Source organism: Chaetodon auriga, chromosome 21, assembly GCF_051107435.1.
Source record: "Chaetodon auriga isolate fChaAug3 chromosome 21, fChaAug3.hap1, whole genome shotgun sequence".
In the NCBI taxonomy this organism is placed as follows: Eukaryota; Metazoa; Chordata; class Actinopteri; order Chaetodontiformes; family Chaetodontidae; genus Chaetodon; species Chaetodon auriga.
Window position 1 is genome coordinate 18,056,095 of NC_135094.1, and position 26,673 is coordinate 18,082,767.

At 45.0% G+C, this 26,673-nt stretch overlaps 2 protein-coding genes across 14 annotated transcripts in view; both read left to right on the top strand.

The window, feature by feature from the left end:
- Positions 1-6,382, top strand: part of kcnh2b (potassium voltage-gated channel, subfamily H (eag-related), member 2b) — a 232,308-nt gene extending 225,926 nt beyond the window's left edge. The window contains exon 22 of the mRNA XM_076761316.1: positions 189-6,382. Within this exon, the coding sequence (XP_076617431.1) occupies positions 189-611 (423 nt within the window). The 3' untranslated portion in view covers positions 612-6,382. The remainder of the gene's footprint in view (positions 1-188) is intronic.
- Positions 6,383-7,765: 1,383 nt separating this feature from the next.
- Positions 7,766-26,673, top strand: part of LOC143339882 (uncharacterized) — a 109,393-nt gene continuing 90,485 nt past the window's right edge. For 6 of the 13 annotated variants that reach the window (XM_076761417.1, XM_076761412.1, XM_076761419.1 and 3 more), the window contains exon 1: positions 7,779-7,860. The gene's annotated coding sequence lies outside the window, so the exon portion shown is untranslated. Of the gene's footprint in view, positions 7,861-26,673 lie in introns of all 13 variants that reach the window. The other 7 variants (XM_076761409.1, XM_076761408.1, XM_076761413.1 and 4 more) reach the window with 2 other exon arrangements.

Genomic DNA, 26,673 nt, shown 5'->3' on the forward strand with positions numbered 1-26,673 from the left:
TAATTTATTGTAAAATTTGACTTTATATATGTTCTGAGATCAATTTACAAATAGAGGCATGTTTGAACTGTAGATGGCAGATGATCAGCTTCATGAAAATCCACACAGAGGTCATCCATCATAAAAAAGATCTGCGGTATTTCATTCAGCAGTCAGACCCACTGACCTCTTGGTTTCTTTCCCTGCAGATCTTGGATTCCCAGGACTTTGAGGAGTTCCCAGCTAAGCCTCTTGACTCCCTGCAACCCCAGGACACCCCACTGATTGACACCAGTCAGGGCCAGCTTGCTCCCTCTGGACTGGACACCCTGGGGCAGCATCTGGAGCTGGAGTTGGGACTGGGGACCGGGGCTGGGGCGATTTCAGGGCCAGCAATAGGTTCAGGTTTAGGGTTAGATTTGAGGAGCGGGGCAGCAGGGGGGTCAAGCTTAGGAGCAGGGTTAGACTTTGGTTCAGGGGTATGTATGGGGGCTGGGGCTGGGCCGGGGGCTGGGACAGGGGTATCTAACCTGGATCCTGAAACCCAAAGGAGGCTGTCCCTCCAAGAACCACAGACACCTCTGGACTCACGGACACCACAGAGACACAGCTCCGACCCAGGGGGGAGCTAAGGAAGAGGTGGAAGGGGGAGGAGAGAGGGGTGGAAGGATGGATACAGAGAGAGAGCGAGTGAGGTTCGATCCTGCCATGTCCACAGGTCCTCATGGCGCTTTGGAGATCAAGAGGCAGCGACTGTACTGACCACCGAAACCCTTTAGGACACCCGGCTACTGTATCTTCACCGCTGAAATTTCACCTCTGACCTCTTGAGAACAGAGGACACACTGTTCGGAGCGAGTGAAACCAGGCGGGGGGGTCAAGGACAGGGTGGAGACCTCTCTCTGTCTCTCTCTTGCTCAAGTCCACCCGCTCTCCTCATCAAACATCTGGAGCTTTCTGAACTCCACAACAGTTCAACCTTTAACCAAAACCACAAACAGAGCAGAGAGGAGCTCTGGCTCTTAATGAACACAGTCCAACCCAGACGGATCAGTCATCCGCTGCGGATGACGCATCTTCACACACACATTAACGACTGCTAACCTGTAGAAGAATCCCTTTACTGCTGTATCCAGTGTTGGATGACTGACATGAACAAGAAAAGACAACAACAGACAGAATAACGAAGAAACAAGTAGCCATTTACGTCTTGCACTGAAATTCCTGTTGATATAATGATTATTCTATTCTATATGTCCGTGGCGCTTCCGATAAACTCACAAACTGGTTGGTAAATTGTAGTGTTAGCTGGCCTAACAGGAAACCTGCTGTCCCGTTCCGCTATTGGTTCCTCTCCCCTGATGTCCTGCCCCAAGAGGCGGAGCTGATGCTCCCCCCTTCCCAAGAGCACACTGGATTGGCTGGCTTGCACCTCAGGGGTAGGAACTGGAGGGTTAAAAGCCATGAATTTTCTCAACGAACATATCAGCTGCCCTATCATAAGCATTGTACAGATTTGCTACTGAGTGAAGAACATATGGCACGCTGAGGCAGCGTCGCAAACTGGTAAACTGGCAAACTTCCACGATTACCACGAGAACAGCGCACCAAAAACGGCGAACTGTAAAAACTTTAAACAAGCAGGAAATCCCAGCTCACTAATTGTGTGAGCTCTGAGTTGCGACCTTACAGAGAAACAGAGAAGCTGATTATTAGAGTGTCAGCAGGGGCGCGACACCGGCCTGATTTCTAAAAATCAAGCACACGTATGACGGAAAAAAGCTCGAGTGATTCCAGTTGATCGTAGTTGAATTTGCTACCTCAGATTTCATTGGTCCTTACTTTCTTCACCTGAGCAAGCACCTGGAATGCTTTTACCTTGTACATACCAGTTTGTCATGTGATGCGTAAATATCCAAGTTTGCCAGTTTACAATGACCAGCCGAATGCGCCATTATTCTATGTACGGTACAATATGCAAACGCTGGCAAGAAGAGACGAGTGAGTGCGCTTTAATCTTTAATTATGTGTGTGGTACGTTCAGGTCCAAAGCTTTTAATGTGTGCGTTTGTCCTTTTTTTTTTTTTTTTTTTTTGTCTTAAAGTCTGCACAGCATGGCGTATATTATGTTTGCTTCCACACACTGTAGAAGGTCACTGGATTCTGATGTTGAGGACACATTTGTGTTGACTGATTTTAGTGGCTCATTGAAACAGACAAACGGCAGATTCAGTGTTTCTATTTTGAATCAAGACAGCACAAATAAAAACCCTTTACAAAGTAGGTTTTAGTATACTTAGGAGGTCATCTGAGACTTGTCAGGCCTGCAGCAGTGATCGCAGGAGGAGGAGGAGGAGACTGTACGTGAGCATCGCTGTTTTTGGTAATACTTCATAAACTTAAGCTTATCGCCTCCCATACACACCTGATGCCTGTCATGTCATATTAGCCGTTTGCCAGCACACTGACACAGATCCTCTGAGGTATGAAGACGCACAGATGGTGATTAGTTCACCACACCGCCACTTAGTTATATAGTAAAGTAAGAAATGCAGCCTATGTACAGATTGGCAGAAAACACGCACCAGTGAGTTTATCATTGAAGCTAACAGAGCCGAGCTAAATTCCTTTGATTTTTGGATTAAATCAAGTCTGTCTTTGTATCACACTGCATTGTTGAGGTTCATCCAAAGTTCCCACTGCTCAGGTTTGCTTGAGTGCAGTGGCAACGCACTGCCTCGCTGTATGGTACACTGCAGTGCCCCGACAATGACAGCAGTTTAGGAGAACGAGGGACGATAACGTGTGAATGTTTGGTCCAGGCCTTCATCTTCCTCTGTAACGTGCACTCATAATGCATCCACTTCAGTGGAAGGATACGCTTCATCAAAGCAGTCCCCGCCAGCCACAGGAGACATCTGTCCCGTGGAGGAACTGGCGCCTTCATAATGAATGATGGGATTTGTGTTCTGATGATCAGTCACACTGGATTAGAAAAGCAAAGAATTGCTGCATTTTACAAAAAAAGTCCTGAACAAAGTTTTGATTTAATGTTTGAAAATAAGTCATCTGATAGTCAGAAGTTTAACTGTTGACCAAGTAAGAACACACACTCCCTCTCACTAACCATCATGTGGTATAAACAGCGAAGAATTTCTAAGTTGATACAGACATTTCAAAGCTGGTGATGGAAGTGAACGTGGTGTAGCGGTGCCACTGTTATGGCGGTGTACGGGCGGAGTCCAGATGCCTCAGTGCAGGTGGAGATGTCTGAAATAACAAGAGCAGGTGCAACGATACCCCTTTAATGTAAAAATGAACCGAAATAACTTTCCATTTTGTAGTTCTGAGTGGCCAAGATGAAGGAAAATCAAATCTCCAGCATCTTCAGATTGTCTTCCCCCGATAAAGAAATACGTGGACAGAGCCTGTCCTGAACCACACAGCGAGGAGTCCGACCAAAGGAGGAGCCTGTTGAAGTGCAATAGTCCTTTAAACAGTTCAGACTTGTAGCAGCTTAACGGCACGCGTTTAATTTAGCACTTTATTCCTTAAACAGTGCAGATGTTTAACGAAGACTCAGGAACGTGTCATTGATGTTCGAGGGTTCGTTTTCCTTTGTCTCAGAGCTCAAAACCAACCAATCAGAAGGAAGGAAAGAAACACTGGAGGAACGTGACATTTGCAGAGTAACATCCTGAACCTTAACTCTTTAATACAGAATTGTGAAGACTGTATTTTGCTGCTTGCAGGTCTAACTTATTGTATTTATTTATTGCTGTCGGATTATTATTGTTTGTCTATGGATTGTACCTTCTTTGGTTTGTCACTTTGTCTCGGGTTGGTGAACAGCTCCTGTGGTGGAGCGGGTGAAGGCCGTCTGTGTAAACCTGAAATTTACGCTCAAACAACCATTCTCAATATTTATTCAATATTTATGGGTGTAAGTGCTTGGTGAGCCATATGCATTATTATTATTATTATTATCATTATTATTATTATTATCATCATGATTAATCATTCTGAACTGATCAATTCTCAAACGCATGTACGCAGCTGATGACGCTTTGTGGAGGTGCACTTTAGTACAGAACCAAAGCACATGAATGCTGTAACAAGTGATCTTCGGTGACGTTTTTAAGCCACATGTAATTCAGCTCTATAAGTAAAAAAAAGCCCTGAATGTTGGCTGAAGGGTTGACAGCAGTGGGAGGTGTAAATGCAGCTGGATTATCTGTGATTTTAAAGGTCAATGAAGGATTTTTTTTTTTCTTTTTTGTGACTTAAAAGAATTTTTGGGGTGTGATCAGGACAGTTTGGACGACTTGAACCCAGTGAATTATTGTGAATATGATGGTGGTTCGTACACTTTAAAAAGTGATTCTAGCTACTCTCAGCTGAATGGTGATTCAACATGTTTCCGTGTTGACTTAACAGTTACGAAGTTGCTAGAATCCCTTAAATGCGAGTGAATGCATCACGGACGTCCAGAGCGGATAAGCTGACACTGAGTCCTTCTTCCTGCTGAAGCCTCTGCTGTCGTAGTGTTTCATTTGCTTTGCGGACACTCTCATCAGCACCAGTTTGTCCTCACCTGCAGCCCCGGCCTGTGGTCAGTCTTTGACTACAACCGTCCAGTAAACACCCAGTCAGTCGTTTTCTTTTCAGTGCAGTGCTGAGGTACTGGTTTCCAGAAGCGGGCTCTCCTCTCCCTCTCATACTGTAGCGAGAGTGTTGTTAGTGTTCAAAAACAGTCACCTAGTGGCCTGAACTGTATCTTTACATTCAGAACTATGACCTCAAAACTAGAATGTGGTTGTTGTCAATTTCTTATTTGACCTTGTATGTGACAGTAGACCGTAGTGGAATATTCAATGCTAGAGAATACATTAATGTAATGCATACTGCATATTATAACAGTAGAGGGTGCACTTTGAGGAAAAAAAAACAAAAAAAACATGGAGGACTGGGTGTGTTTGTGGGCGGGAGGGGGGATAGTTAGTGTGTTTTCCCCCTTTGTATTTGAACACACACATACAGACATAAAAACTCAGCTTATAGTCACACTTAGACACAGACACACACACGCACACACCGACACACACCTTCCTTAATGGCTCTTCCATATTGCTGAGCTTTTTTCAGCTCTGTTCAACTTTCTATGAGTTCTGACAGACTTGAGGCCTGTATTTGTAGATATTTTGAGCACTTGGGGAGGGGGGGTTTGGTACAGTTTACACAACACTGGATCTGCTCTGTCACTCCTTGCCTGTACATACCAACTTCTACTACTTGTAAAGGAATCAAACTCTTTGGCACTCATATAGCCAGCACTATGCAGAAACTGAAAAATTTCTTTGGCATGCTTTGAAATGCAGAATATTATAGAGGAAAATATACTAAATAAAGTCTGCTCTAATTTCTTATTGAAATAATCACCTTATTGAGGGAAAGAAAAGAGATGTTGATAAAGCTGTCCATGGTAAAAACTGGTGTGATGATGAGGGTGATTAGATAGGATTAGGATGATGAAGACTTTTAATATTGTGCACATTTTTACTTGCATGCTGCGCTGAAAATCACCCAGCAATGAGAGGGTTTGACGTGCAAAGCAGCTGATTTTTGCTGTATGCTTGCAAACTGTGTGTAGAGTGAAACACTGAATTCTTCCGGGTTACGGGAGAGTCATATTTATATATATAAATATATATAAATATATACATACTACTTCCAGGTCCTGGAAGAGAGGGGTACTGAATAGCTGCAAATATAGTGATCCTAGATGATACAATATTATATTGTATATTTGTATCTTTGGTTGCAAACCACTGTAACAGAGTGATGCATGTGTGGCAGTCCTGAGCAAAACTGTTAACCATTTCCCAAATATCAAGGGGCGCTTGATTTTCATTATCTGTGCTGTGTTTCCACTCACCACTGGAAATTTAAATCAAGTGCACCTAAAATATTAGAGATCCTGCTTTTTGCCCACCTGAGACAGGCTACACTCGAAAGAATGAGTGTTATTGAGACATGTGGGTGCAGTTTTGGAGCCACGTGAGTTTGTTTTCAGGGGTGTTCAGATCTGTTAGCAATAGCATATCTTGCACACATTATGCTGAAAACTAAAGAGTTGTGCGATGTTCCATAAAACTCTCACATATGTTTTGAAAACAGCTCGTCTTTTTCACAGTGTACACTCTACGGCAGTCCCTGGAGTTAACCGTTTAATACTGGGCTGGCCGATGGAGTGCTTCTAGAAGCTCATAATCCATGATTCATATCAAATGTTGAAGTGTGGAGGGGGAAATGGTGATGCTCCAGGTTCTGATTGTGTGATAGCATTATTAATGGTTGAACTTTATAAAATTTCAAAAATATTTCTTTCAATAAACCTCTTTGAAAGCAAAATCACGATGTCAGGACTCATCTTTATGACACTGAAACGTTTGCATGCGTTAACCTGCACCTGAACACATCTTAGACGTTCTGAAGTTGCAGATTGTGGGCTACTGGGCAGAGACACATTAAGACCCTTGCATCCTATGTACCAGTGTGCAGTCCTTTTTCTGGAGGGGTCTAACAGGTTGGTGTAGGTTGATCTTGATCTTGAGTGTTTTGTTCATGCTGCAGATGAAGAGAAATGGTTGAGATGATTCTCAAAGCTCCCTGCCACAGCAGATCCACACTGACACCCCTCCCCACGAATATTTTTCCACATTTACTGTGCACTGAGCAGCTTTATTATGTTGACAAAAATGACAAAGTCACTTGAAACACAGGCTCTGGCTATTGGGGCCCCTGGGCCCCTGAGCCCTGGAGCCACTTGGCCTGCCTGTAAAAATCAAGGATATCCATCCACCTTCAACAAGAGGATGTGAGAGGTCTACAACATGCCTGCTGGAAAATGATCAGCACTGTATTTCTTTATTCTTTGGAAACAGCCTGTATAAACGTGCACTAAGCCCATGATCTGTGTGTATGTTCTATTTTAGTCAAAGAAGTCCTTTAATTCTGGTGGAAAAAAGCGCAAAACTCATACAGACACGCATTTTACCGAACGCCTTAATACTGCAAGTCACGGCTGTGTGTCGGGGGCGATGATCAGAGGAGGCGTCGCTTTTAAGAGTGCTCATGTGTCCCAAGGCTCGGTGCTTGGTCCCGGGTGGAGGACACAGGAGGATGGCGCTGTTAGATGATACATATTTAATGTACCGCCACAATGATGATGCAGAGAAAGAGAGGATCACAGTAGCTTGAAAGTGATGTTGGCCATTTCTGTCACACGGTGTCGCTGTAAACCCAGACTACATGAAGTGAGGCTGAACCGATCTGAAGTTACACTGCTTTTGAGTTTTCCTTCCCAAATACCAGGTTCGTCTGTGACAAAAGGTGACTTTTGTCGTGTAATTCCCAGTTTTTGGTCGTACTCTTTGTAATTCTTATAATATACCGAACTCATGTCGTCCCGGTGACATTCCAGTGATCTGGGCGGTAGCAGGGCGTCTTCCTGGTCCGTGGCCGTATCCAGAGCCTGTCCCCTCCGGCGATTGGACCGGCACGGTCCCGTAAAAGGAGTCAAACTTCTCCATTGTATGGACAAGGTGTCTGTCAAAAGTATATTTGTTAACGATGAAGGACCTGCCCAGGGTTTGACAGCTCTGATTGGACAACACCACCGTCACGCAGCTCTTGCCGTCGTTTTCATTGGATGAAATGTGAGCCAGTCAGCAAACGCGACCTGTGATTGGAGCATAGCTTCTACGGGGAGGAGCAAGTTAGTCTGCGGCGAACACAGTGCACACTCGGGTGGGCGGATCGCAGCGGTGACAGCGACGCTCGGAGACTCCCGACAAACTGTCAAAAAGCAGACAACTAACGGTGAGTCACGTAGAAAATTGACGAACTTTGTGTTTTACTGGCGGTGCGTGGAAGTAAGCGCTGTTTAAAGTGAGCGCGGAGTCCGTGAGCGGACAGCTGGAATCTATAGCAGTGAAATGACGGTGATTTTGGATGAGTGATCTCACAGCACGCATCACAGCGATGGAGTGCTGGTGTAGGATAATGTTGCCTTCAGGTGCTCCACGGAAACTCTTACTTTCAGGCGACAGTGGCTGAATACGCACTAGTAATATTCCATATGCATTATTAGGCAAAGGGAGTTGTGTTGTATCTTTACTGAACGCTTCATAGCCAGCACTGACTATGAACTTTCACTTTCTCTGAGTCTTGCCATAAAGGTAGTCATTCACGTGCAGCTGAATGTGTTGGTTCCGATATTCCCGACAGCACTTGAGGCAGCATGGGTGCGCACGGTGAAGTTGCACGGTCACAGCACACAGGAACAAAGTTATGCAAGCTAGCTTAAATGTGTGTGCGTGTGTGTCGGATCTCTCCATTCATTTACGTTACACTTTGTGAGGAGGACTCGACGACTGAACCGCAAAGCTGCTTGCAGTGTGCTGTGTTTCTACTCTATGCTGCAGCCGAGTTGCATTTTTCCTCAATTTCAATGCTCCACATTACAGTAGGACTCTAACTGATGGATCGGTGCAGGCTGATGGGTGATTAGTGTGAAGAGACTCTTCCACTGTCACTGTTGTTTTAGCTGTTATCACTGCTTATCATTGGCCTTTCAGTCACTCCCTTTTCTCAGTTCGCTCTTGTACACATTCAAAGGTGAGGCTACATTCAGAGTAAATATGTGCTATTGCTGATATGGGTTAGATCTTTATTCCAAGATTAATAAGGCTATTTTCTGAACTTATCACAATATTTTCAAAAGTGGTCAGGCTGAAAGTTCACTCTTGACCTTTGAAATCATGTTACAATGCCCCAAAGACTCCAAACACAAGGTCCATTTATTTGCTTTTTAATTGCATCACATGGTCTTTGTTCCTGGATGGAATCTGCTTTAGTTGTAATAGCACAGTTATGATGGAGTTAGCTTCGTTATTACAACTGAGCAAAGTCATCATGTGAAGGAGTGAGGTGTGGTTGAAAGCTCTGGAAAAAGCTCATAAGTGAAGGTAATGTTCAGTGTGATGAACTGTGAAACATGTCCACACCTGTGCTGGAACACTGTAATGCTTTTTGCTGCAGAAATTGATGATTAAAACAGGAATCCCAGCAGAGAGGATTGTCTCCCTCCCTCCTCCCGTTCCTGTGTCACTCCTTCTATCCAGATTACTCTCCAATCCTCCCCCAGCCAGATTACTGAGTGGGAAATAAGAGGTGGGACTGATCTAAGGCCCTGAATTCATTATGGACCTGATCCAGTCACATCCCTAAAACGTCCCGTTGCTTGTTGCTTCGCTGTAAGCCCGCCAAAGTGATCAGGTATTTGGCCCGAGGGGGGCTAACGGTTATCAAACAGGTCACAGAGGTTGGTCACTGTCACACCAACTGTCCCTGGAGTTGCTGAAATGAACAGTTACAGTGTCTCTGTGGACAGTTTGACATGATCCAGAGATGAAAGAGGGGTGGACCACATACTTTGCTGCCCAGGGATCAAACCCCACCTGAAATCTCTGTTTGGCCGTAGCTGGGTCTCTGCCTGCTGTCTTTACAGAGAAAACAGTAACTTGAGCAGCACAGATGAAGTCCAGCATGTCTCCACAAACACCTTTTGTCTTCTTCCTCCCAGAGGATCTTATTTTGGGGATCTGTGAGCTCATGTAGCTGAATTCTGCTGTAACGCCTCAGTGTTTGTTTGTGTTGAGTGGAGGTCACGTGATGAATTTCAGTGGTCAGTGCAGTCTTCCAGCAGAAGCTTGGACTCTTGAGACTGGTGCTAAACTACCTCGAAAAGCATTTACTGCAACATTTTATAGAAATACCACAGCAGGACTGGTGCCACTAAGAGCAGATATTTCCAGTGATGAAAATGTCTCAGAAAAAGAGGAACATCTGTTTTATTCCTTAGCTGTTTTATAAATACACCAGCCCAACTCTTCACGTTCTGCCACAGCACAACTGTCTCAGTCTGCTGAACCCTCACCAGTGTTTCCTCAGCAGGCCTACTTAAACGCTCAGCAACTTCTTGCCAATATCAAATACCACTCTCAGTAGTTTTATATGTGTTATAGTTGTGGTGGTGAAGTTTTATAGTTCTGGGAAAAACACAGTGTTGTGCACTGCAAAGGTGAAATCAGACTGCAGCATGCAAAGCTAAGCTGAAACTCTTCCTGATTCTCATTGATTTTGCATGACATCAGTAAAGCTGGACACATATTTTGAGCAAATTTGGCCAGCTGTGTAGCAAATTAGCCAGATTCAGGATAAATTGGATAAATCATCAGCTCAGCATGCTTGCCAAAATCTAATGTCAGGCATCAACCTTGAAAAGAAAGGTTTGTTGTGGGAGCATAACTGTCGAGTTGGTGGGATGGTCGGTCATTTGGTGCCCATAGAAACCAAAAGTGAAAGCCCTGAAACAACACGTATCCTTATCCACTGGTAATGGTTGCTTCAGTTACTCATTTGCGTGCACAGAATGTCTGTAACACACGTCTCCATGCAGCCACATCGATGCTGACTGAACGAGTGTATCAGCAGAGCTGTACAGTATTTTCATTTAGTGAATTCTTGCATTTTCATCGCTGACCTGGAGCCACTGCTAAAACATCTGTGTGAGACAGATGTACACCATCACCAACAGTCAACTGGATTTAATGTCATAATAATGTTGTAGTTTTACAGTGAGTCCAGCGGGAAGCATTACATTCCATGATGAATGAAAGTCTTTCATAAAATGATTCTTTTCCCTATAAAGTTTTATGGTCAGCGTCTCAAGATGAAAGGTTAGAATGGCACACCACTGGAGGACATAATCTATTTATATTGTATTTAACTGTCCGTATATGGTGAAGGAATACATAAATACATGAAGGAGTTTATCTGTGGAATTACTGCATTGATCACAGTTCACTCCTCCATGTTCCAGTATTTTAGTTTTGGAGGATGATCACACAGACCAGATGTTTGTATCCTGGCCTCAAGCTCTCTAGCTTTGAGAGGAATTATTAATGCTCTTTTTTGCACGACATTCTGGTCAAATAAATAAATAATCAGGCCGGGGTCCAAAGCAGGCAGTCCACAATGTCATCTTTCTTTCCAGGAAGTTCCCAGCGAGGATGTGAAAAACTGATTGAAAAGAGAATGAATCTGGCCAGACCACAGTGGAGGCCTCTTATCTCTGAATACGTGGGATCTTTTATCAGGAATGTGATTGGAGAACACAGAAAGGACTTAAAGTTTCACTCTGTTTAAAACCTGTTGGTCATCAATAGAAGGTCCATATTGAGGCTTAAGGTCTGCGCTGGTACTTTGGCTCGTGCCCCAGTCCCTTCACACTTTCTATGATGAAACTGGCAGTATATATTAAATCTCAAGGTAATGTGCACAAGTACACCCCCAATTCCAAAACGCTTTTATGAAATGTCCTCATGTGTTCACAAAGTGAGCCTTTGGAGGATGCCCCTTTCATACCCAATCATGATACTATCACCTGTTTCCCTTGAACCTGCTTACCCGTGGAATGTTTCGAACAGGTGTTTTTGGAGCATTCCACAACATTCCCAGTCATTAGTTGCTCCTGTCCCAACTAGTTTGAAATGTGTTGCTGCATCAATTCAGAATAAGCAGATATTTACAAAATAATCAATGATGCTCATGAGGTCAAACATTGAATATATTGTCTTTGTGCAGTTTTCAATTTGACTATATGTCAAAAATGATTAGCAAAGGCTCACATTCTGTTTTCTTTATGTTTTGCACAGCGTCCCAACTTTTTTGGAATTGTGGTTGTGTAATTTATCGTGATAAGTATCTTTTGCAGTGTAGAAGTAGAGCAAAATGGAAAGTAACATACATGAAGGACAGGAGACATGAGGAGGGAGAAATAATGGAAGGAATGGGTGAGTCAGTCCGTCATAGTAGGAGGAGAAGGAAGGAAGGAAGGGAGGGAGGAAGTATTTCAGTGAACAGACAGGTTCCAGGAGTTACTCAGTCGTAGAGGTCCTGAATACTTCCCAGTTTGTGGAATGTCAATTGACTGGAACTGAGAGCCATTGACTCCCTGCCTTCTTGGTCTCCACCCAGGCACTAAAACGAATGGGTAATCTGCTGTGGCTTCCGTCTTTTCTCCTCATGTCTGCTTGCCATGGCTGGGGGTGATAATTCATCATAGAAAATGTCAGAGAATATCATTTGCAATCATGTGACCTTGTATATTGAAGCTTATTTAGGAATTTCCCGGGTCAAGGAAGAGTCAGGGTTACGCCTCGGCAGCAGGAAAGCTGATCTCGGCATCACAGAAAGGGTCGTCCTGACTGGAACAGGATACTGTCTTCAAGGTCAACAGGGTGCTTCATCCCAGCCTCTGTCTAGGAATCAGGAAGCAGAATAAAGTTTAGTCTGGGACAAGAACTGCATTATTATCCTTACATAATAATGCTTTCTGACTCTTGTCTCAGACACCCACAAAGCTAATAACTCGTACTTACTTTACTGCTTTTTGACAGGACTGGTTTCCTTGCAGCGTGCCCTCACCGGTTCATGAATAATTTTCAGACAGCTGCTGTCTGCTCATTACATCCTGTTGTTGATGTTGGGAAGATTGAGAATCAGTTGTTTGGTGTGGGGGTTTCACAGAAAAGAGCTGACCAGTCAAAAATATAAACCGCTAGTCGACACGTCGTTGTAGACTTATTGTGCATCTGTGACTTTAGCGTCAAGTCATTCAACACTGTGCAACGTGGGGTCCTAATGCAGCAGACATGAAGCAAGAGCAAGAGTTAGAAATAAACATGGCTGAACGTCCCAGTGCTCATGAGTTTGGAAACACCTTTTCAGAGCAGACATAGATTTGTTTGAACCATCGTTTTCTATGTTAAGCTGTGTTAAATAAGCAGAATTTAAAGTATTTAGAGAAGGAACGACTCTCGCTATTTCAGCAAGAGAGCAGAGGCATTGTTACTGCAGTCAAACAGTGTCTCAGACAAGCATGCTGGGTTTTTAGTCCAATCAGATGGTGGCTCATTTGTTAACAGCCTCCCAGAGCCAATGGAGGACTATTTCAACTGGTCCCAGCCACGTCAGTTAAATTTTTACTCACTGTATTAGAGAACCTTTTGACCAGAATTGGTCATTGTTATTGGGTGAAAAAAAAAAAATCTACTGTGATCAATAGACTACTCGACTACTAAGATCCAACGGTCGTGAGGTTGGTGCAGCATGGATTTACTTTGTGGCTCAGATTGGGCGGTTTTGGTTGGGCAATAAGATTGCTGTATGCTTGATCAAACCAGTTTGAGCCAAGTGTCATCTGCCCTCACCTAAAGGCAAAAGAGTTTGTCACTGTTTAAAATGGCCATGCTCAAGCAGGATGAAAAGCTGGTTTTTGTAGAGATGGGCAGGTTGCACACTTTCAGACGGCCTCTCCCCAAAGGCATTCATGCTGTTCCACCTGGCAGTGCACATAAAAAAGAGATGAAAGTAAAGTACCAGTACCATTTTGGGCATTTTACATTAGTGCTGAATCAAAACCGTGAAACACCACAAATGGAATTATGGAAAAGACTAATCAAAATCAAATTAATACTTTAGTTTGTGCACTCTTAACCAGCTTCATGAGGTCGTTACCTGGAATGCCTTTCAGTGAATAGGTGTGCCTTGACCAAAGTTAATTAGAGGAATTAGTTGTGCTTTGCATGCATTGGATACAATAAATATCCCAATTCAACAACTGTGGTAATCCATATTATGGCATTCTGAATGTATCTTCAAGTGTAATCGCCCAAACCGTCAAACACTATGATGAAACTGGCTCTCATGGCGACTGCCCCAGGAGAGGAACATCAAGAGTCACCTGTGCTGCAGAGGAGAACTTCATTGCAGTTACCAGCCTCAGAAATTACTACCTAACAATACGATTATTTTTGATCTACAGTAGCATACATGCATCTAAATATAACCACACTGTTGTGTCCTCCCAGCCCTGTTATAGACATGATTACATATGTTGTCGCTGTGGTGATGGCCTGTTGACTGTATAGGACTGGTCGACTCCCATGCAATTAGTGAGAGCATGTTTACTAGACAGGCTGACCCAGGAAGGGCATTTATGGTCTGAAGTGATCGATACTCCACGCAGGGCTGGATAGATCCAGTGCTGCCGGTAATGCTTTCCATCCGTATTGAACCTGCAGTGAATCTGTGAAACATTTTATGTTGTTTACTGTAAAATCAATGTGGCTGTAAAAACTGGTGATTCATCGATGACTGTATCGCAGAATGTTTAATTCACTGACCCGGACTGGCTGTGATTCAGCTGTTTGGTACCAAAGCATCAGTTACACCTCGGTGTAGCACCCTTTGTCTTCTCTCCACAGTTGTCAGTAACGTAGTCATTAAAGCGTATTTATGATCTGAATGCCAGGTCTGTTGGCAGATGAGCGTGCTCTTTTGCAAATGATCAGAAGACGAAGGTCAGGTCGTGGCCTGTTGTTCAGTTCTGTCCAAAGCGCCAAATGGCTCCTGTCATTAGTTTGTGCTGCTCAGCCTCAGATGATTTATTCTCTTTTAATGTTGTCTGGGCTTGTTAAGAATCACTTTGATTGAAGTCACAGCCAAGTGAGTTTCTGCACACTCATTCTCTGTGTGCTGCATGAAATCCCAAAAAAACATTTTCATCGGAGAGAGAAAAGAAATGCTGCTCTACTCTTTCCTGCTCGGCCTCAGGTTCACCTCTCTGCTTTGAATCAATTATTTATCGCTGATTATTGATTTTTGGTTAGTCGATATGGCAGCCATTAAATGCAGAGCCCTGATGGCTGTGGGGATTCAAAGCAAAGCAATCCAGGGCGGCAACTAACGGCTGTTTTTCTTGAGTAATCAATTAGCTGTTTGGTGCGTGGCCATCCCAGTTTCCCAGAGGCCATGGTGATTATCTTCGAAGTCCTGCTTCTTTCAGACCAGCCAACACCTACACCCCCGACACACACATAGCCATTTCTCCAGCTCTCTGCTCCCTCAAAGGTCAGCATTGTCAAGACAACTTTTTATTGGTCAAAGTTCACCGCAGTTGAGCCGGACGAGGCAGATTTACCTCACCTGAGCGAGTGAATCCACAGATTGTGGCGAGTGCTTTGAAATACATTGCCGTCACATGTAGCTTTGCAAAATGATCCTGAGGTTGTCATGCAGCAGAGGCTGGCCTCTGACCATCACATGGACCGCCTGACAGTCTGAATACGTGAGCGACCCTCAGTGAATCTTGACCATGTATTGACATGTTTTATTCTCCATGTGCCAGGATGAGAGAACATGTTGAAGCAACCATCAGCACCACAGCAGCTCCAAAATGTGGAGTTGAGTAATCCCTGAATGATTTTAGTCAATCAGGGTCAGCTGAGTGGAACACAGTGCGACAGACTTTCCACACAGTCTTGTCTTAAGATCGTGTGAACAGCATTGGTTGTAGATTTGTAGACTGCACAGAGAATGCAGATGGGTGACAAATGACTTGACGCACAGTTTGGCTGATTGTTTTTCAGTTAAATCAAGTAAAGAATGATTTGAAACGGCTCGACAGCCACTAATATCATGCGGGGATTTTGCATCGCTGTATATCACTGGCAGCCAAACACAGACAGATGTGGCCACGGGTGCGTTAGTCTGTGCGAACACGTACATAGATGTTTAATGTGTGTGTGTGGCGGGGCTGCAGGGGTGGAGTCTAAAATTGCGTGACAACGGCGGATTGAATGAATGAAATGATGGAGGGATAGAGAGCGGAGAGGAAGAATGGGATGGTACAAAGTGAACCGGTCGCTGTAATCCCCCCCCCCCCCAACGGTAGCAGCTGAACCAGTGTGTCAGCAACCAGGCTTTACTGCTGCCAATCAACCCTGCTGGGAATTATACAGCGGGGCGAAGAGCTGGACGTCGCACAGACGGATGGATATGTGGACGGAGGGATACGGCTGAGACGTGCGTTTCAGACCAGGGAAGTCAGACCAGGAGATACAAGAGGTCTCCAATCACACAGTCCAATCACGATCATTGAGACAGTGGAGAGTGGAAAGTGTCAGCACTCTTTCTTACTATGAGACCACGTAATGATCGTTCTGCCTCCTCGGTGCCAGCTGCCTGCCTCTGGTTGAGGTTACATGTGGGAGCATATTTTCCAACACTCTGAATATTCCAGCAGAAGAAGTCTTGTTCAGGACTTTAGCCTGTCGCAGTTGTTCCTCTGAAACCTGGCGGAGAGCTCAGTTTATTCTTTATCCCATTTAGATATTCTCCTAGCTTGTCTGCTATCATCCCTATGGATTAACCTTTGCCTGTTTAATGATAGCTATCCTTTTAGTCTCCATCAAACATCTATATTTCTGTAATATCATGAGCGGGGGCGGAGATGTGACTGCTGGAAAGGAACCCGGATAGCTGTGCTGTTAAGAATGGAAGGAATTTAAAAGTTCATGGTCAAGTGCATGTGTCAGCGCAGAGAAACCCTCCGTCATACACTATTCCAGCAGACTGAGCCGCTCTATACACACACACACACACTAGCAAAACCCTCTGACATGTCCTGGCTCTGGATCAGTGTGTGTCCACTACCTGTGTGTGTGTGACAGTGTTTGTGTTGGGATTAGAGTCTGACCTCTGTGTGTCTGTCAGTGTGTGTGTGTGTGTGTGTGTGTGTGTGTGTGTGTGTGTGTGTGTGTGTGCTGCTTAGCATTCCATTGTGATGTGTTCAGCCTCGCTGTGCAACAATAGGGCATAGTTCCCGACGAAATACTGTGTGTGTGTGTGTGTGTGTGTGTGTGTGTGTGTGTTTGTGTCTGTGTGTGTGTTTCAGAGTGTGTGTAGGCGAGACCGCGGGGACATACAGGGGATTCATTCAGTCACTGCTGCTGAGTATCGAAGGGAGGGAGAGAGGGGGGAGGACATGATGGAGGGTGTGCACATCACTACCTGTCTGTCTGCTCATTAAGGTGCATGCTAATGGTCTGCAGCGAGTGCCGAATTACAGAAACATGTCCTGAGAGTCCTGTATAATTCTATTTGAACCAGAGGACAGCTCTGTCATCCACACACACACACACACACACACACACACACACACACACACACACACACACAGTCAGACACTAGCCCTTTCACTTAGCCCTCAAACAGGCCCTCTGTGAGCTGCATCAAGCCACTGTGTGTATGTGAGAGCAGTAGTACACACACACATGCACACACACACACACTGGGCACATATTAACATTAGGGAAAGAGGAGCTCTGTGAATGGAGTCAAACATCAAACACACACTGGCTGTTCGGAGCAGAGCAGACACGGTACAGATGCAGCTTCATGAAATGGACTGTTTTTATTGAACATGAGCGTCTGCCTCCTCATCAGCATGTGTCCTCACACAGCTGATTCCACTGTCTTTCTCTGTCCCCTTCTGTTTCCATCTGATGTGTTTCTTTTCACTCGGCCTCTTCATGTTCTGCTCTCTGTTTTGCTGCTGTTTACCTCTCAAATACGTAAGGAAGTAAAGCTATACGGGGACGTTTTTAACAGTGCAGACAATAAGATTTGAAGTAGATGCGTTATCACTGAATAAACACCCATCTTGCAACTGGCGACTCCATCTGAGCTGGCCTGACGCTCGCACCAAGACAGGAAACACATGCCTGAATTTGAGGGTCACTCAGGCTTAAAATGATGAGACGAACACTGAAGGGAAGGAACTATAGTGACTGTCTCTTAAAGGTGGCCCGTGGAGATGCATTGTATCATAAATCCTGCATTGTTCACCATCCACGTTGAACGGAAGCACTTCTCCTCAGCGCCTTTGCTGCTGCGGTGCCGTATTTCTCGGCGTGAAACCGATGGCGGGATGCGAATTGCTCCGCTCGCCTGCTCATGCACATGCACATCACAAATAAAAGAGAGGCCCACTTGTGTAAACGTTGCTCCAAATCTCCCCCGAGCGGTGAAAAACTCCACAGGGCACCTTTAAATGGGTTTGTCACTTCCGTGCTTTAATTGGCCACAATGTGCTCTTTGGTATCACGACACAACATAAACTAAACATAAAACACGACCGAGAACAATCTCCACACATCAACAACTTATTAGCAATCACTAAAGGCTTGAATTGAGGTGCTGAAGGAGGCAGAGGAGGCTGTGTGCGGTATTTTAATTGCATTTAGCAACAACAAATGCTTTCACCTTGTATTTTTGAACGAACAAAGTATCGAAAATGCTTTTTTTCACTTACTTACACATCTGTATTTCTGCATTTCTTTTCAGTTTATATTTGGAATTGTTGGCCCTGTCTTTGTAATCTCCTGCGCTCCGTCACTCCTCCTCACCTACGCCTCTATGCTTCCCCTGTCAGCCCCTTCCACTTCTCCTGAACACCGTCCATGTCTTCCCTTCAGAGGGTCACTCTTTCGCTCTCCTCTCCTCTGCAGTGGCTAGCTGACAGATTTTGGAAGCCATCATGGTTTCGCAACCCTGATTCCAAAAAAAGTTGGGAAGCTGTACATCAAACAGAACTCGCTCATCCTTTTTGACACAATACAACGACAGTATATTTCATGTTTGACCTCATCAGCTTGACTGATTTCTCTAACTACATGCTATTTCTGAATTTGACAAGTTTTTACTTCCATTTTACACAATGTCCACACTTTTTAGGAATCTGGGTTGTACATCACCACTGATTAGGTACCAGAGCTCTGTGTACTTCACACACATATACACACACCCCCACACACACTAAGAGCTCTTGTGACAGAAATCACTGTCAGTGCTTTTGCCAGTTACATGGGAAAGCCCTCACAGTCTGATGTGGCCTGTGCATTATTCATCTGCATGTGGCCTTCTATTCATTATGCATTACAAGTGGGATATCCTGCATAAAAGCTATGCTGTTGCGTAACGATCTTACACACATACATGCACACACTCCTGTTGAAAAGACCTAAAACTGCATCAGAACGCATGTGTGTATGATTGTTGACATCCGGCAGGACTGTGTGTGCTCTCTGCAGCTGTGCGTCATCAGACTATTTCCATCCAAGTCACATCAACCTCAAAGTGAAAATTAAGGTTTCGGTTTGTCAAAGTGTGTGTGTGTGTGTGTGTGTTTGCATTGTGATTTCTATGCTGCAGCCTAACCCCAGATGAACACATAATGAGTGCATTAGTCCTCTGCCTATTTTAGGCCTCTTAGTGTCTACCATCAGCTCTAATGTATTACTAGTATATTACTGACCATTACCGTGTTGGCCATCTCAAAGTTTGAATTCCTCTGAGATAACCTTGACATGGGTGGGTGTGCTGGGGTGGCATGAGATGGAAACTGCCAGCTCCTCAAAATGTCTGGCCACTCCAGTTTTGGACAATCTAATTCAAAACCCTTCGTCACAGCAAGATCAAGAGATCGATTGAGAGACAATTCACTGCATCACAACTGTACTCGATCCGAGCTACAGTATCAGCGAGTACCCAAATGCAAGTACTTGTACTCATCAGGAAAAAGTGGCATCGGTGCATCCCTATTCCTTACCCCGTTTCTTCTATCATGTGAAATGGTTGGCATCAAACGTGTCCACAAAAGGACTCAAAGCTGCAGCCAAGCTGCCATCAACCTTTCCTGTAGCAAGCGTCCAAAACTGTGTGTGTCCTCTCTGTTCTGATCCCTTTTATGAGCTATGAATATTTTATCAGTGAGTCAAGCACCACATTCCCCTCCCCTGTGTGTGTGTGTGTGTGTGTGTGTGTGTGTGTGTGTGTGTGTGTGTTCAGGGAAGTATTGGAAATCTGAGAGCAAAGTTCACTCACAGAGCATGTTTTATTTACATATTTGTGTGTGTGACTCTTGTCTTTTTGTGTCTACCTGCGTGCTGTTGTGTGTGGAGCAGTGGTTGTGTAACCAAGTGAGGCTCGAGGGAACAAGGCCACATTCACCTCCATTCAGTCTGAATGAACACTGGTCATGTTTTGAAGCTCCATCCTTGCCACCTGATTTGTATTTTTGAAAAGGTTGAATACTTTTAGTCATCTTTTAGTCATGTGATTGTTTTAGTCAGCAAATGAAAGACGTCTTCGTCTAGTTATCATCAGTGGAATTTGCAGGTAGTTGACGACATTTCAGCATAGCTTTAATTTCCAATGGTCATTTTCTAAAAGGTCATCAGTAAATACTTTTCCTCATAGTGTTCATCGACGCGATGAACACTGGAACGTTTGGAAAGTCCTCACAGGGACTCTTTGAGAGGAGGGACTGCAGCTCTGGGGCTAAAATTGAACCTTGTGTCCTGCGTTTATAATGCAAGTAAAGTTTCTACAACAGAGGAGAGCCATTCAAGTCACACACACACACACACACCCGCACACACACACATGCGCACACACACTTTTCCCGTGCCTGAACACAGTGTGCTATGGAGGATCACTGAACTGCACCTGCACACCTCCTGGGACTAATTACAACACACAGTCTGTATGGCTCTCTGTCTCTCTCTCTCTTTCTCTCTCTGTCTCTCTCTCACTTACTTACACACACACACACATACACGCACAGAAGCACTGTGTGTCTTTTAAGTATGTCCCCTCAGGTGTGTGTACTGATTGATAAGGTGGGGTGTGATCCTCTGTTTGACTTCTGGCCACACCCTGTATTTGATAACAAACCAGAGAGACCCGTGGGACTCTGTCTCTGTCTCTGTCCCTCACTGTCATTCTTTGCCTCTCTCTCTGTCACCAACTTCTCATGACTCGTAGTCCCAGACAGTTGTCGTACATCGTGATGATGAACTTGAAACCAGCTTCTTATACATGTAAACAACTATTTAAAGGGTGTGTGTGTGTGTGTGCACGTGCACGTGCACGTGCCTGTGTGTGTGCAGTCAGGTTCCATGTGTTCCCATGTCAGTTAGTAATTACCCGACTTGTAATGTGCAGTGAGAGACGTGTGTGTGTGTGTTTGTGTTGTGATGTGTGGAGGTGTCACAGATTATGTCTGTGAGTGCATGCTATTGTGTATGGGTGTGTGTGTGTGTGTGTGTGTGTGTGTGTGTGTGTGTGTTTGGGTGCGTCAGCACACTGATACGCTGTTTGACTCTAATGTCAGGGAACATTCTGTAATTAAAGGTTTAGCCTGGTTTCACGTTTTGAATTCCAGTCATCTTTGGATATTTATTGCATATAAATCCAGGAAATATCAATAACGGCTTTCAGTGCAAAGTGAAACTACAGAGAGGAATGTCTGATGGTTATTAGTGATATTATGAGCTCATAAAACTCTCACCTGGATTTTTTAGATAAAGATGGCTCGCCCAAAAGAGCGGGCAGATTATTCGAGGATAGCCTTGCAGTGTTTCCTGTCAGCAGCGTGCGGCTGGATGGAAGCAGTTCCTTGTTTTTGTCCTGCTGGTTTTGCAGCTCTCTGTAAATGTGAAACGCTGTTAACACAAGCTGTGAATTTGCCAAGGGCTTAGGTGTGATCTCACTGCACGAGGACAGTATGAAGAGTATGAGGATGCTTTGAACAACTGAGTCCAAAAGTCAAAGCTTTCATTCGTTCTCCTGCACAGGGAAATGCAGTGTTGGCAGCTGTAGTTAGTTGACTTTGTTACTTGCTCTAAATAGTAATTGATTACTCTACTTAGTCTTTGTCGTGTGATATTAAAGTCTTAAAGCAACAGCCACTCATCGCAGGTTTGAGCCTGACTGATACGGAAGTTTTGAAGCCGATGCAGATGTTGATATTTGATATCTGTGATGAGGCAGAATCGACTGATAAAACCATCCATGCCAATATCAGTCTGCCTTTATCACAGGTTAGAAAACAACTTTTTCAGTCGTCGTAGGTAGCTGTGTGTGTGTGTGTGTGTGTGTGTGTGTGTGTGTGTGTGTGTGTGTGTGTTGACAAAGTGCTGTGATTGTGTGGCTTGGTGAAATAGACTGAATGGCTCGCTAGGAATGTCAACGATAGCATCTCTGTCAGATTAGTGCGATGGCAGCTGCACATGGGGACCCCACAGTGCGCACACACACACACACACACACACACACACACACACACACACACACATACACACACACACACACACACACACACAGGCATGCAGGAAACTAAGAAATGGTCATTAAAAGGGATTTACCTTTTAGTTGTCTGACAGGTACTTATATTTTTGGCCAGTTTAGAGTTTACTCTGACCAACACGTGATCATATTTTTACTGTTTTCTTGCTTTAACGCTTAGTTTTTCTGCACGGTCGAGTAATGCTCCCAGTTTACAGTTTAGAGGGTCTGCTGAGGAGTTTTTATGATGTGACGCCTCAGAATGACAGGATGGAGGTGTAGGTTCGCTGTGGGTGTAGGTGGAGTTGTGATTTACAGGGTGTGAACAGGTATCAGATGACAGTCTCGCCTCCCCCCTGCCCCTCCTCTGCTCTCATGTAAACTAACCAAGAGAGGGGTCATGCTGTGTGGGAGTGTGTGTGTTGTTCATGTGAGTTATCTCTGCTTCCTATAGTTTCACACGCACACAGAAGCACTGTGTGTCTTTGAAGTATGCTCCCTCAGGCGTGTGTTAAGTGAGAGAGAGGGAGAAAGACCCCGGGGTTGGAATCCCTGGCTGCTGGGGCATCGCTCCACCAGGAGAGCAACACCTCAGGTGATGCCTGGCAGACAGGTAGCAGCCATGCCTTTAATTGTGCAGAACTTTACGCCATCATTTAATTTGTACAAGTGAATTGTATCAAAATTGACCCCCATACAGCGGAGAAGTTGGCTGTTTCGATATTTTGCCTGTATTTTGTATGCATATCTTGTGAATGTGTTTACTTCTGCTGCAGAGTTGAGAATTTTATTCTGGAGCTCTGTGGGGATTGACTGGTTTTTAGAGTCGGCCTCAATTTGAGGAACTGCAGATTTTGGCCTCATGTGTTGGCTGCTTGGCTCAGAGTTGCTCATATTTTCACTTTGCAGTTACTTTATGTGTAAATGAGGGGATTTAGTTACGAGGCCAGCTCGTAGTCTGATATGAATCTATTTGTTTCTGAGCTGTTTATATGAAAACATCCACACTGTGTATGGGCAGGTCTGGTGTGTGTGTGTGTGTGTGTGTGTGTGTGTGTGTGTGTGTGTGTGTGTGTGAGAGAGAGAGAGAGAGAGAGAGAGAGAGAGAGAGAGAGAGGGAGAGAGTAACACTGAGCTTGGCCTGAAAGTCCCTGGTCAGCTGTCTCTGTGTATCAGCTGGAACGAAAACAGAAGTGTGGCTCCAGTAAAAAGGGAAATAGCCTCAAAAGTACACACACACAGAATACAGTTGTGTGTTCTGGGACTGGCAGCATGCAGCATACAGCACCTCATTCACATGAACATGAAAAACAGATGAAAAGGGAACGAAAGACCCATGTGGACCACACATCAGCATATCGATGAAATGAATCCAGTGATGTCAGGAACATTGCTTGTCTTACTTCATATCTAGATTAATTTCAGAACAGAGAGGAATATGTGAAAATGTACATTTTCGGTGCTTCCTCAGTCACTGTTTCCTCATCTCTCTGAGGCTGATGGTGTGAAGAGGAGCCAGAAGCAACAACCGCAGAGTCATAAAGTCATTCAAGCAGCAGGGCGAGCCAGCTTTCATTCCTGAGTGAAGCATCCTCAGTGAAGAATGATTCCACTCGATTACAATTGGGTGTTTGTTCTCACCTACCGCACTTCCTCTAGTGTGTGCATGCAACACTTCCACTCCCTGTTGATATTAAAAAAGAAAGTGGCATCAGTAAACGGTTCACACCCTGTCTGTTATGCCATCCATTCATTGATAAATCCTTTTGTAGAGGAAAAAATCAGAAAATAGTGAAAGAACTTTCTGCCATGTGGATCCCACCCCCCTGTCCAACGCCGTTTGTCTCCAGTGAGGTCAGCGATCCCTTCAGCGCTCTGTCCACGTGACCTCTCCTAATCATAGATCCACACAGTGACAGTAAAGTAGTTTACAGTTATTTTACAGCCACGTTGTCCTTGGACACTGAACACCACTGCACTCCCCAAACCAAGTCATCAAGTCATAGAGTTGGTGCGGCTGGAGGCAGGCTAATGTGGACTGCAGTGGACGTTTTTCGGCGCTGGCTTCTGGACAGCAGACTGGTCTGTCACAGCCTCCCAGCAGCCCAACAATATCATGTTGGGGATGATGATGACAGCGCAGCCAAATGGTGTCACACGCTTTGTGATGCAGCATAGCCGTGACACAGCAGAGAAAAAGCATTCGTCTTTTTGGATTTCTGAGATCGTGCCTTGCTTGGAGGCACCTTTTACAACAGAGTAGATAGCCCAGCAGCTGGCCTGTAGCTGGACTCAAACCTGCAGATGTCTGGTCACAGGTTGAGCTCCTCCATCTTCAGCGGCTTTATGACAGTCAAGCTGTCAAATGTTTCCGTTTGGACATTTGGCCGAATGATTCAGGGTTAATGATTTACAAAGAATAAACATTATCATTGACCTGATAAAACCCGCTTTGATATTCAAGTTGAGATCAAGTCTACCACAGAGCCTGGCGTGGAGAGCCTCCACCCCCCCTACAGGATGCTGTGCGGGCTGCGAGGCTCCTGACTCTTCTCTGGGATCCGTCGTGCACAGCGTCACATGGTGCTGTCATTTGTTAAAAAAACAGGAGGAGCAGAAGATGCAGAGGGATTTTTGGGATTAGGTCTTCTGTGTAATGCCGTGCATCACCCTGACAACGGCTATAGGAGCTGTGCTGGTGTGCTGCCAAAGTGAAGCTCATGGCAAACACACACACACACACACACACACACACACACACACACACACACACAGACACCACTCAATTCTGTCCGTCTGTGTCTCTTTCACTCCATTGTAGGTTTCTACATCTTCTCTCAGACAATTCACTCTTTCATCTTTGCAGCATCTACGACTTCTGCTCCTGTGGACACACACACACTGTATCATTAAGGCGGGCAGTTTTTTGACTTCAGAAAAATCCCCAGCGCCAAGCACACACACCGTAAACAAGCTCCACTCGCGCCCATGTGTGCCGGTCATGGTGCTTTATTGTTTACATACACGAGTGATGTGTGGAAGCAGATTAGAGGGAGGCTTAACCTTCACCTCTGCTTTTTTGGCAGCCGGAGGACACGCCCCCGCCGTCCCATGAGCACACACATACACACACACACAGGTTTTCGCACACAAATGCACACTCCTCACGTACATTCACACGCTCATTCGTTAGCAGACAACACAATAGAAACTGCCTCCCCGTGGATTTCCTTCCTTTGTTGAATCCAGATTATTTCCGAGTGGCCACACCAAACTTGTGAGTGGAAAACAGGAGCTCAGCTCAAACTACGGCACCTCGCCGGGGTCAAAAGAAAGCCCTTGAGTTTGCAATTTTCTCATCCCGGGATCCAAACCCATCCCGCAGTGGCACCCAGGCTAATGAAAAGGTTGTGCTCCTGTGGTCTGTGGGGACTCACTGCAGAAACAGGCCGAGGGAGCTGCAGAGAGCACACCAGTGGTTTAATATTCAGAGGGATGTGATGTGTCCTCTGCTGTCTTAAATCATATCCGTCGGTGGACTGGGTGCCATGGATCGCCCGGATCGCTCTGCAGCTGGCCCAGATGACACACTGTATACTAAACACACACAGATGATGAAGGGTTAAATATGGAAAGTGGGGCAGTGTTTGTGAGCAGCTCGGCTTTGTGGTGGAGGCAGTAGGCAGCGGTCTTCCTGCGACACACCCTGGACTCAGCACCGGGGGCTCATTCAGGCTGCTGATACTGTGGCAGTCAGCTGTGTTACGAGTGTGTGGAGTTTATTTCTGTTCCTGCCTTGGCAGCCATCCATTGTTCACTATATGTCGAGTTTGGAAGCTTTTGTTAGGAGTTTACGTTTGGTTCACTGATCAGTTGGCTCGACTTCTCGCTGATTGTCGGAGGACTGGATGACTGATTGTCCGTGTGACTGATTTACTGATCAGTACTGATCTACTGATCTGGTGATTGATTGGTTGATTGCTCGTCAGTTCACTTACTGTCTGTCTAACAAAGTTTGTGATATTAAGTGACATATAAATACAATCAGATAGTCCTTCAGAGGGGATCAGAGGACCCTCTGCAGGTTTAACCTTTGGGAACAAGGTAAACTACATGGCCAAAAGTATGCGGACGTCTGTGCTGTGGCTCTGTTGTGCCTGTTGGAGGCAATCCACTCTGTGACTTCCTTAATTATTGACCTTGATGCTTGTTTATGTCATTCTTTTCAACAGTCTGCAGTTTCCCTTCTTCTAATATGTGCTATTCAAGAAATACTGACAAAATAATGCTAAGATGGTGTGCTGCAAATGGCAATTAAAACAAATATGAGCACAAAGTTGTAGCACAAAAGTGTCTCAACAACAGAAATTGGCTTAACTGCTCTGACACGTGCTGCTTCTGAAACACCTCCATTTGACACCGGAGCTGTGACAGAGTGCAACATGGTGCAACACGGCACAGCACATCTGTCTGGGGGGAACATCTGGGGTTAGTGATGTCCAGGTGATGAGGCCTGGCTCCCAGTCAGCATTCCAGTTCGTCCCAGAGGTGGTGGGTGGGGTTGAGGTTGCTGTGCAGGCCCAACAAGTTTTTCCT